This window comes from Cyphomyrmex costatus, unplaced genomic scaffold, assembly GCF_001594065.2.
Source record: "Cyphomyrmex costatus isolate MS0001 unplaced genomic scaffold, Ccosl1.0 scaffold30, whole genome shotgun sequence".
NCBI classification, from domain to species: Eukaryota; Metazoa; Arthropoda; class Insecta; order Hymenoptera; family Formicidae; genus Cyphomyrmex; species Cyphomyrmex costatus.
The window spans coordinates 2986460-2999451 of record NW_017277125.1 but is presented as its reverse complement, the minus strand read 5'-3'; the positions used below and the strand labels follow the sequence as shown (position 1 = coordinate 2999451).

Genomic DNA, 12992 nt, shown 5'->3' with positions numbered 1-12992 from the left:
ATGGTACAGATGAGTGTTTCAAAGAGGTATGAGCCTATTTGTCGTTTACTTCATACAACTTTAAAAGAATACTAGGCTATTTTAAGAATAATTTTAATTTTAAAATGAATTGACTCTCCGATGTCTAACAGTAATAATAATAATAATAATAATAACAGTTAAGATTAATAAGAGAATTATATTCAGTTACATAAAATGGATGAGATTATCATCGTTTTGAACTCGCAATATCGAAAATACAGATAAATGTAAAAAAAAAAAGATAATGTGTTCTTTTCGCGGCAGCACTTCCATAAATACCACGAAAAGTTATGTCGCGCTAATGTAAATATACGAGTACATTTCGCATCGATAATTCCGCATTTATATTGTTTCATTTTTATTAACCCGCAAGTTTACTAATTAGCTAATTACATATTTATGATTTTAAATGTTACTTTACAAGAGAAAATATTAATATTGGTTAATAAAACAGAAGAATCGAACAATTCTTTTTAAATCAAAAATACAAAAAAATGTAATTTATATAAGTAATTTTAAGAAACAAATATAACTGAAGAATTTTTTTAAGCGCTTATTACCTATATACTTTCAAATAATTTTCTAAAATCAACACGTTTACTTGTTTATCCGAAAGAATACTTTTTAAATGTTTCTTATGTCTTATTCATTCTTTGATGTTACATCAATTATTCTTTTAAAATTGTTTTGTGTTCAATTTCTTCATGTTTAGTAGAATTATTATTCAGCTACACATACTGTTTCTGTTGGATCACCTTGTATATGACGATCAAAGAATCTTTAAACGAGAATAGGCAATTAGTTATCTTATATCCGTAAATATATTACGTCTTGTATAACTTTATTTTATAGTTTTTGAATATAATTGCTGGAATACTTTCGAAAATTACTTTCTAAAAATGTAAAACATATAAGGTTTAAAAAAAGTTGATGTAATATTTTTATAATTCTGAAAAATCTGTGATATATGTATATAGATACATTATTATTAATGTATGTAAATTAAAATACTATATATTATAATAAATTTTAAATTTTTTATCGAATTTTTAAATTATTACTCATGAAACTATTATATAATGTTTACATTTTTCGGAACATTTTGCAAAAATTTGGAAAAAGCTGCTATATTTTTTATTAAAAAAATAAATACATGTAATATAAAAGTATTATTAATATTAATTAAATAGTAATATATATGTAATCACTGTTTATAAAAATTTTTTTGCTTTAAAAGATGTAGTAGAAGCACATTTAAATAATTAACAACTAGCTTACAGAAGGCATCCTTATAATTACTTTCAGATAGAGAACATTGATGACGAAGTCTCTTTTTGCATATTGGAGAGAGTTTTGTAAATTAATTATTAATTTTTTGTTTCCGTATATATCTTCACTTTGGTTAAAAAATATTTCGCTGTCATCTCGATAGGTCCTTGCGTAAGTTTGAAACATATTACAAAAGCCTGATGGCTTTCTGGAACAGGTACTCGATGCTGCTGCTAGCATTGGGGTTGATTTTCACGCAATCGTCTGTCGGAGCTTTACCACGAGAAGGTACATATTTTGCACGATCGAATGTTTCGTCCGAACTCACCGGGACGTCTTCCAGTCACAGTATTTCGGTCATCAGGATCTTGTCCGATGGACGATGGGAACGGTTCATTCGGTGGCCCGGAGTCTGCGTCAAGGAGATCATTGTCAATTGGGGGTGGGCATAGCCACATCTTTTTCTTACATCTTAATAGAATTAAAACAGTTAGATCAAGTCAGATAGTTTTGCTATGACCCGGAGCAATTAAACGCGAACAAATTGCTTCGTTGTATATCTAACATCGAAATCTGAACTCGCTGATGTTACTTACTCTGCTTACATCATATATGCTTTCTTTCATGAAAAACGTGTCGAGTGTTTTTACAGTAACAAAGGGCTAGCCGTGTAGCAACCTGTACTATCCTCTTTCCTGAAATAACATTTTCTCGGATATAAGCAAACCTCTTCTTCCTATCCCACCTATATAATCGTCCCGCTCCCCTTCCCTCTGCCACATGTAGTCGGCAGGATTGAAGCGGGAACTCGTGGTTGGCAAGCACGAAAACAATGCCGCCTTTCATTATTGCCAATATGTGGAAGCTTGACTGTTATGTATACGTTTAGCGCCGGTTAGGTCTTTCAAATGCCATCCATCGCTCCGAAGAACGCCGATACAATCTAATGGAACAGTCTCTGGTGAATCCTTGTCAATCGTAATAAGTTTTAGCACAATATGGACTGTATTAACGCTCGCGAGAAGAATCGATGCTCAAGCCGAATGAATAAATTATACATTTTATTTCTTCTTTGCCGGATTACGTAAAGAGTGAATCCTATTTTATTTTTCTAGTAAAAAAATGTATATGTTAATATTTATATATATGCTAATTGTATATTTATATAAATAAATAGTTGCAATGCAATTTAAACAGTTGTTAAAAATTACATAACAAGTTGGACTCTTCGTGAATTTTCTTTGCTTGACTATTTATGTAAGGATATAATATAACTGTTTAAAAAACGTGTAAAAAAAATATATATTTCAAAAGCGCATTATATTCTTGTTAAAAGTATGTAGTTTTTCTTTTAATAATAAGAAATGGAAGAGGAAGGAAAAAGAGAAAATATTGTAACATAAAAGATACCAATAATGAATGAATAATATATATGTCTAACAAAAAAAAACACCTGCATTTTATAAGTGCAACAAAAAAGGCAACAGAATGATGTAAAAGTGAACAAAGTGAGAAAACGATTCGATCGTATAAAACACAATAACGACAAAGTTCATAGCACATAAAATGCAATAATGTAATTGTTATTCCATTAGAATTGAAAAGTAAAAAAGGGGATACAATTTATCATGTTTATTCGTTGACAGTAACCGCAAAGCCAACCAAGCTCTTAAGCCGAAAAGCGGCAAGTTAAGTAAGCAAGGATTAGGTTCTGCGACAAGCGGACGTCCTGGAACCTCTACGTATAAGGGATCGGATTGGCCCCTTTTGCCTTGGACCTAAACGTAGTTCGGTAGGTTGCCGTCCTGTTTTACTCTCCTAGATGGGACTCATCTGCTGATGCTCTCACGAGGATACCACGGAATACCACAACCACGAAGCGTCACTTTGCACTTAAACGCAGGACGAAAGCTCTTTTACCGTCGTGAAGAAAGTGCACGCTCTGCTTTTCGCTAACCGCCCCCCAGCCTCCACCCTCTCTTTCCGAATTTGCTTTTATCGCCTGAATAATTTGTTGGGGAAAATTCAATTTCATTTTTTTATTATTACGATATTAGAATATATATCATAAATTAAGCGCACAGATCCGTATACAGCATTGACATAAATAAATCTATTGGCAAAATTAGTATACACATCTGAAATTTCTATCACTTTTGAGACAACAGATAAACGTAAAGTTTATTTCGCTCTTACACATATTTCTCAAATTTGACTATTTATTGTATATTACTTCGACATATATATATATAGCATTTAACTGAAAATTAATTAGATTACAATAACGTTTATTCTCTCGATAGAAATACAAATGTGACACTGCGACAAGTCTGGCTTCGTAAATCAAACAGAAAGCTGCAATTGATATATGCCGGTGAAACATTGACTGACTGCATTGACGAGAAGCTCGCGTGGTGGGGCGACAGCGAGTGTTTACCCAGCTCTCGCGATGTCTATCGTTATCACGATGACGGTGACGAGGTGTCGATCGAGGTGTTCCAACTGGACGGTAAGGACATTTCGAGGATACCCCGTGACCTCTCTTGGCTGTTGTCGACATCGGAGCTTCGTCATCGATGCGATCGCATGAGAACGAGAGTGCGAAGCCAAGCCGTGGCCCAATATCGACATAGGTATGACCTAGGATGAGCCAGTATACTCTCCCCCTAGTCGACTCTAACTCGCGTGATCTCTCGGCTTACGTAAACCGCGCGAAACTAACAATAAGATATAGGCGATGCCCATTGTAGAATCGAAGTGTATAACGAGCTTTTTCTTTGTAACAGGAAATACGAAAAATCGACGAACGCGACTAACGGAAAGCGAAGTCGAAGTCGGAATCGAAGAGAATTATTCATGATACCAGGAACGCAATGGTGCGGTCGCGGTGACCGTGCTACCAAGTATACCAACTTGGGCGGCTTCGGCATGGCTGATGCCTGTTGCCGAAAACACGATACATCTTGTCCCTTTTTCATACCGGCATTTGAGACGCGATACGGCGTTTTCAATTGGAGAATTTCGAGCATGATGCATTGCGCTTGTGACGAGCGGTTAGTAATTAATGAAGTTATTCAATAGTACGGTCTATAATCTATATAAAGGAATGCTTGCGAGAAAATGGCGATTAAGTACAAAAACAAGTAGAATTCTCGATATTCGAAAATAATTGAATGTATGTAGGATCTGCATAAATGTTTAGAAAATATTCTCTAGATTTATTTAATACAATTAAATGATTTAACGTATACGTTTTTTAATGTGCATATATTTTGTACACTGAAAAAATATCTTAATTTTTAAAGAAATTTTCATTGACTCAAAGAAATAATTTTCTTTTAATTCGAGCAAAGAAATATTTCTTTGAAATTAAGATTTTTTTTCACTGTATACAATAAGTCTTATTCTTTTGAAAAAATATTATATACAAATTGTTTCTGTTATTTCTAATATTAGTTAACAAATTTCATAAAATTTATTATTGATGTATGCAACAATTTTATGAATTTTATCGCTTGTTACAACTATTTTTATTTAAGATTTTTTTGTATACAGATTTCGCACATGTTTGAAAATGGCTGGGACTGCATCGGCGGATTTTATCGGCAAAATCTTCTTCGACGTACTCCAATCAAAGTGCTTTATTCTGAAACCGCAGAAGATATGCGTGAAACGATCCTGGTGGGGTAAATGTCAACATCATGAATACCGAAAGCAGGCCTACGTACGAGATAATGTTCCTTACTAAGGGTGCTATTTTATTCGTGCGTTTTTATCGTACGACAAATGTATGCAGGACAGAGACATCCTCTGATCTCTCTATCCTATAGCCAATCAACAGGCTTGAAAAATTGATCGTATGACAAAAACGCACGAATAAAATAGCACCCTAAGGGTGTACAGCATATAAGAGATCGTCATAAAGAAATAATGAAGTATTCTTCTTCCGGAGATGTCAATAGCAATTCTCAGGGATGTGTAATATTTTGTCGAATACTTATAATATGTCAAGAAAAACAGAAAGAAAGAAAATCAAGTCGATTAGGTAAATCACGAAATTATATATCACCAAAGATTGACAATAGGTACATCATAATTCGTCTCTTCGATAAAGAAAATTGTTATATTAAATCAGCCGATTATATAATTATACTTATACGTTAGACATCCTAAATTATGATATTAGAAACGAAGAAAGGATTGTATGTATTGTTCTACTAATTTATATCTTATAATCAATTTCCAAATATTTAACAAAATTGAATAAATACAATTAGTAAGCTGCCTTTGTTTTCCTAACAAGTATAAGATATTTTATAATATATCTATTTATTATATTACATACACATGTTTTATAAAAGTACATAAAAATTCGATCTTCATATTCGTATACATTTTAAAAATGTTTATTGAAATTTAAATAAATATTTGTATTAATTTATTTCTTTTCTCTTATATTTCTACACTTAAAAACTTAATTGGAGAAAGTCCACCGTTATAAGTATTGGCAGTCTTTATGTATACATACAAAGTTATGTTAAACTTGTAGATAGAATTTGTTAACTTTTAAATATTATTAGCAAACTGTAAACAAATTAATAGGATCGTGAAGTTAAGCTTTATATATAGGATAGCTTAGAATTTTTGATGAAAAATTATATATATATATATAGTATGCATATGTATTTATATATTAGTTACAAACTATGTATACAAGATAAATCTAGATTTGGTCAAAAATAATTTCGATTTCTATTCTAATAATATTTTATACCAATTCATAATACTTCCTATATATGGAGAAATTGTAGAATAATTAAGTCAAACAAATTTTTCAAAATACCTTGAGTTTTTCTTGTCAAGTTAAAAATCATCTCTTCATGCTTCTAAAAAAAAATTCTTAATATTTAATAAATTAAATGTTAATATAACTAAAAGCTATGGACTTCCTGAACCTTTGTTTAAAAGAGTAAAATTATAATCTATAAATTAAAACGAAATAAAGTCAAATTTTGTTATTTAATAATTATATATTTTTATTCGCTTTTCAATTCAATTTCCGGAAAAGTCCATCACTTATTTTAACGATAAATAAATCTGTTAGATTTACTTTTAAATCAACAATTAACTTTTTACACGGTCAATATATTTGCGATGTTCAACATCTATATACTAATTTTACCTGCATTTCTAATGTTAATAGAAATTTCAACCGATCGGAATTCGTTTTATGAATAATTGAGTTTACTACTATCTATTTTCCGTCAGATTACGTGTAGATTTAAAGCAATATCGATTGGCTCATTGGCTTAAGTTTTACATCTTATGGTCATTAGAGGTTTGTTTTTTTATTCCTACACTAAACTGCACTCTCTCGTTTTCGCCGAATATTAAATATATATTATTCTAAAAGTGTACATACACTAGTTCAGTCACAAAAAGCATTGCAGATCTATTGTTACGGCAGCCCTTACCACGGTAGATGCATACACGATTCACGAATCTTCTAAAATAATCACGTGATCGATCACGCTTGTTTACATTTGCGCGCGAAAGTGCCACATGCTCTGTGATCTGACTGACTAGGATTTACTCCATTGTCACACTTGTCACGAACATTATTAAAACTTTATTAATTTATTTAATTCATTTTGATACAAAACCGTGCTTATAATACGACATACTCAGTATTAAAGAAAAAAAGTATATGAGGTTAGCAATAAGATGTTAATCACTTAAATGACTGAGTTTGAGCGAGGTTATAACGGTTATATTATACGAGAATGAAACGAGGCAGTATACCTTGTCTGTGTACTGAACTGAATCTTGCCCTCACGTTGCACGGTGGCCAGAGTTTCAGGTAATGCTCGAAATATGTGAACATTAAATTAATGTAGTTATACAATCAATATAGTTATACATATAATTCATAAAATTAATTTATATATATAATTGTTCTCAACAATTTAGACTAATATATTGTATATTATTAGTGAGTAAATTTTAAGTGTGTCTTTTTTAAATTTAATTTCAAAATTTTAAAACACTAATAACTATATTTCAGATGGACGGCTTGCGACAATGGATACAAAGGTATCTTTAACGGGTCCGTTTGGACTCTGTCTCAAAATAAAACCCATCTGTTATATACCGTACAAGGACACTTAAAAGATTCAGTAAATTATGATAATATTCTGTCTGAGTATTTTAGATTATCAGTACCATTAAAAGTACATTATGAACAATGGGCAAAAGCAGATACACATTTTCAAAAGTGTTTAGATGAAAATAATGCTGTTAGAATATTAAAGCAAGATGTTGTAGAGAATTTATTCTCATTTATCTGTAGCTCCAATAATAATATATTAAGGTATATTTTTAAAAAATTGTATAGTAAAAATGAATTTGTATATTGCTTTTGCTAAATGTTTATTTTTTTTAGGATATCAAATATGGTTGAAAAGTTGTGTTCATTATTTGGTCGTAAAATATATTCAATTGAAGATAGAGAGTATTACGATTTTCCAACGATAGAAGCTCTGAAAGAAAAAAATGTAGAAAGTATATTAAAAAGAGAAAAATTCGGCTATCGTGCTGCATACATAGTTAATACAGCAGACCGTTTATCAGCGTTGGGCGGGAAGGATTGGCTTCTAAATTTACAAAGGGAGAATGTTTCTTACCATTCTGCCAGAGAACAACTAATGACTCTGTCAGGAATTGGTCCCAAAGTTGCCGATTGCATATGCTTAATGTCGCTAGGCCATTTAGATGCTATACCTGTTGATACTCATATTTTCCAAATAGCACAGGCAAATTATTTACCACACTTAAAGAAACAAAAGACAGTTACACCAAAAATTCATACTGAAGTAAGTAATTATTTACGAGAATTGTGGGGCCCATTAGCTGGATGGGCACAAGCTATTGTATTTTCTACAAAAATCAATATTAAATCTAAACCAATTGAAAAGCAAAAGCGTAAAAACAATGATAATAATTTAGTACAAGCAAAAACACTCAAGGATATATGATTATTATGGAATTATTTTCACAAATAATTAAGTTATGTAAAACAATTTTATCTAATTTTATAAAAAAAATTGTATTATATTAAATGACATCCTTTTAGCAACAAATTTTTTGCGTAATTTATAAGCTATTGAAATGACAATAACTATAAAAATGTGTGTAAATGTATAAAGAAATATTTACTTTTTGATAAAATAAATTTTTTGATATAATTTATATCTTTAATATCCAATGCGCTAAAAAGTATTAATAAAAAATTTGAAGATGATTGTTTGAAAATATAAGTTAAAAATAGTTCATTATACATCATTTTACATTAATATAAAAAATCTTTTATTCTATGTTTATAGACATATGTACATACACATACAATCATAGAATAATCTCTAAATTTCTAAATTTTTATCACAGGCTTGTGTATTATTCAATGGTTTTCTCTTTTTTACTCCAAATCCTACAAGAGCATAGTCAAAATCATCTAGAATAATATACTCTGCAGGATATTCAATGTCTCCTTCATTATCACAATCTGTTGATATATAAATAGAATTATTTATATGCACATTGCTCATTTATAGACATATTTAAAATACAAAGAACATAATTTATTCAAATTACCAATAGATTTTTGTAGAATATCAGCAAAGATATTATTAGTAAGATAACGCAAACCAGGAAATTTTTTATATAAATATAACTTCTGTGAAGGTGACAAGACTGCTAGACAAATGGTTTGCAGAGATACTGGCATTGAGCAACTATATGTTAATTTCATTACACATTGAGCCATTGTAGAGCTTATTAATGGATAAAGTATAACATTATTTAATTTTGTAAAAGCCACACCTACAAAAAAAAGAGAATTAAAAAATTATTAAAATTATATCTTTATATAAAAAGAATATTTGATTAAATATTTTACTATTTACCTAATGGTTTTCGATTTATGAAAAATTGTAATGTACCAGTCCACGCATCGAGATGTATCCCTATCGAGTCTTTTTGACCAAACCTTGTCCCATATTTACATGTCTTACCATCATGTTGTAAATAACCTTTATATGAAAAACCCCAAGATTCTTGATCTCGTCCAAGCAGAGCACAAAAATGCTCACTTGCATTATGAAGCTCTGCATTTGCAGTTCCTACACCAACCATCTAATACAAGAGCAATAAATATTACACGTACACTAAAGTGATACATATTGAAAATGTATGTATATCTATAAATTATCAATACAGATTCAACAAGATGTCAAATAAACTTACTACATCAGTGCCATAGATATGTGTTACCATTAAAACTTCCCAATAATGATGCCTTCCTTTTTCCAATGATTTGTTGCCTTTTACAACAGCTGTGCCAGTGCTATATACAGGATGAAAAATAACATTTAAGTTATTGTCTGATAATTTAATCGAAGAGGTTGAAAATGTTTTATCCCAAGTCCATTCGTGTTTTGGTGAAAAGAAATCTAAAAGAAAACACAATTATTAATTTTAAATCTACTACAATATTGCTTTCTATTAAATCGATAATAATTTACATTAATAAACAATAACTTACCGTTTTCTATCTTTGCATGTTGGTCCTTTGTAATTAAATCCATATTTTACAAATTATACTTTGACAATTGCATTTACGTTATCATATATTTTTTAAAGATATTGATTAACGCATGTTGTAGTAGAATTACCGGATCTATCCAATCTCCGATTATTTATACGATTTGTGCTTGTGAAACGCGGAAGTATTTTCTTTTTACTGAACTGGTGTACTGTGGTGCACATAGTGCAATAAGTTGAAATGAAACAGATATACGTTTGTTTGTTTCATTTCAACTTATTGCACTGTATGCACCAGTTTAGACAGTGCAGGCAAAAAGAACGGGCCTATTATATAGAATTATAAACGTATTTGCAACGTCGACGTATACATACGACGTCGACGTATTTTTGTATATAGATACGTTAGTAGCAATTGAATGTGATTGGTTGGTCCAAAGATTTCGAAATTTTAAAGACGTATTGATATTCAATAGTTTCTTTTCCAAGAAATAATTAAAAAATGTCAAGTTATCTCTCCATGTTCACTACCTTGTTTAGTAGTGTATAGCAATTCCATATTATTTAATAGATTATGATTTGTCCATTTCTTAATGCTTAAGGCTTAAGTTGTTTTCACATACAGCGCAAATTACGCTTACGCAAGTTGCGATATAGAAGCAGCCAAACATCTATTGTAGATCTTAATATTCGCTCATGAGTACCATTTCATCCTTATTGTCATCAAACATTAAACAAGGATAAAATAATGCATGCGAGCGTGTGAATGTTAAATGAAACGTACATACGCTTCCAGTTATCAATCAAGCATCGTGTGTTATCATGTGCCGCTAACTTTATCCGTGTCACAACGATTAAGTGGACTAAAAATTCACAATAATCACATTGAAAAGATTGTAGAACCTATTATATTTTTATTGAAAGTGTATATCGTTTTTACACTGTTTTTTAATTAATTATCGCTGAAGATGACTTAAAATAAGCCGAAACATTCGAATAATCAATTTAATATATATAAAGAATATATTGATTTGATATAAATTAAGCATTAAAATATTAAACGATGACAATAATTGTGGTGTCACTCTCACTGACCTTTCTTTATCACTAATTTTATATTAATTTTTCGATTTGTGCTTATTAAGAATTATTGATTCACTTTAAGGCAAATATATTTTTTGAATGCTCTCTTTTCCAATGATCCTCTCCATAAATTTTTATTAAAGAAACGTTAAAACAAGAAATAATTTTTAGCTACTTATATTGCATATAAAAAAATATATGTATATTATTTTATCTAGATATTTAAAACATATTTATTTCCTGTTGTAGATATTTCTTTAAAATGGAACTCAAGTGTACAGTTCAAACATATGCTTGGGGAAAACTTGGTATGAACAGTATTGTTGCGTCTTTGATAAAATCAGCCAATGCTGATTTCGTCGTGGATGAACAAAAAACTTATGCAGAATTATGGATGGGTACTCACGAGAATGGTCCATCATATCTTAAGGATACAGATATTCCCTTGCATAAATACATTCAGGAAAATACTGAAGCGTTAGGCAACAATGTTGCACAAACGTTTTGCTCCAATTTGCCTTTTCTCTTTAAAGTCTTGTCTATAAATAAAGCTTTATCCATTCAAGTACATCCGAATAAGGTAATACTTTTTTTGTTAAACATGAAAGTGGTACGTTAGTTGATTTGTGAGTTTTCAGACAAAGGCAAAAGAGCTGCATAAATTATATCCAGATATCTACAAAGATCCGAATCACAAACCGGAACTAGCTATAGCTTTGTGTCCTTTTGAAGCGCTGTGTGGATTCCGTCCAATCGATGAAATAAAAGATTATGTGAATAATATACCAGAATTACTCGCCGTCATAGGAGAAACTAATTCTCGTCGCTTATTTCAAACAGATGATTCTATGGTCAGTGATGCTTTGCAACAGAGTTTCCACAGTCTTATGACTTGTGATTCCAATGAAGTGGCACAGCAATTAAGAAGCTTGATAGATAGATTAGAGAATACAGGTAACAATTTCTATATATAACGCAAGACATATGTATTCAATAAATCAAGGTACAACAAAATAGTATTATGTCAGAAAAAAGTATAATAAATTTTGCAATATCTTTTTTTAAATAACTTTCTTAATACTACAATTTATTGAATACTATTTTTACATTCTTCCTCATTGGAAGAATTCTTTGTTAGAAAGTATAATCATGTGTAGTTGTGTGTGTGTGCCCTCAGACGATTATTATAGACAACTGGTTAAAGCCGACTTGTTAGAGCGTTTGCACAATGATTACCCTGGAGATGTAGGCTGTTTTACAATATATCTGTTTAATTACGTGACGATGCTACCAGGTGAAGCAATATACATTGGACCAAACGTACCTCATGCGTATCTATCTGGCGGTAAAATATAGATTTCGAATTTAATATCGTTGTATTCAAATATAACGAATTAATTTAGTTCAATTTTCAGATTGCATAGAATGTATGGCATGTTCGGATAATGTAATAAGAGCTGGACTTACACCAAAACCGAAAGATATAGAAACTTTAATCCAAGTACTGTCATTTGAATGCAAATCTATCGAAAAGATTCAACCATCTCGGGAAGATACGTTTACTCAAGTTTTTCGTCCACCAGTTTCAGAATTCGCAGTCGCCAAAATCACTGTGAGTTTTAATATCATTTGATATTAAAGTAATTATAAATGATTTTATTACATTTGATTGTATTGGATGTATATTTATCTTAAATATTTCGCAGTTACCACCTGGACAATCATCTTATAATTTAAAACCAAGAAACTCGGCTAGTATTCTTTTAATAGTGAATGGTAAAGCAAAAATATCTTCCAAGATTTGTTCTCGCGGCTCCGTTTTGTTTATTCCTGCCAATGATGAAGTGGAGATAAAAGTGTTATGTGATTGTCATCCTATGCTGATGTTTCAAGCATTTTCAAATGTTTGAGGCTACAGAATTCAACAAACGTTGGTAATACTTGTATAGTGTAAAACATGATTAATCTTTTAAAGCAGTCATATATTCAAAATTATAAATTTTAATATGTACAATTAAGAT

The 12992-nt window shown here is 30.6% G+C and overlaps 2 protein-coding genes across 3 annotated transcripts; both read left to right on the top strand.

Annotated features, from left to right (window-relative positions):
• LOC108775483 (uncharacterized) lies at positions 1–5076 on the top strand. The gene is made up of 5 exons (XM_018541865.1): positions 1–26; positions 1508–1732; positions 3594–3923; positions 4077–4343; positions 4846–5076. Exons 1-5 carry the CDS (start codon positions 1–3, stop codon positions 5036–5038), a joined length of 1041 nt encoding a protein of 346 aa, XP_018397367.1. The 3' UTR covers positions 5039–5076.
• Positions 5077–7073: 1997 nt separating this feature from the next.
• LOC108775375 (mannose phosphate isomerase) lies at positions 7074–12971 on the top strand. 2 transcript variants are annotated; one of them, XM_018541715.1, is made up of 7 exons: positions 7074–7150; positions 7355–7660; positions 11221–11551; positions 11610–11925; positions 12149–12316; positions 12387–12583; positions 12678–12971. In XM_018541715.1, the coding sequence occupies exons 1-7, from the start codon at positions 7074–7076 to the stop codon at positions 12879–12881; spliced, it is 1599 nt and encodes a 532-aa protein (XP_018397217.1). In that variant the 3' UTR covers positions 12882–12971. The 2 variants fall into 2 exon arrangements, with proteins under 2 accessions (XP_018397217.1, XP_018397216.1); XM_018541714.1 differs by lacking the exons at positions 7074–7150; positions 7355–7660 and adding an exon at positions 10631–10668.
• The last annotated feature ends 21 nt before the right edge of the window (positions 12972–12992 follow it).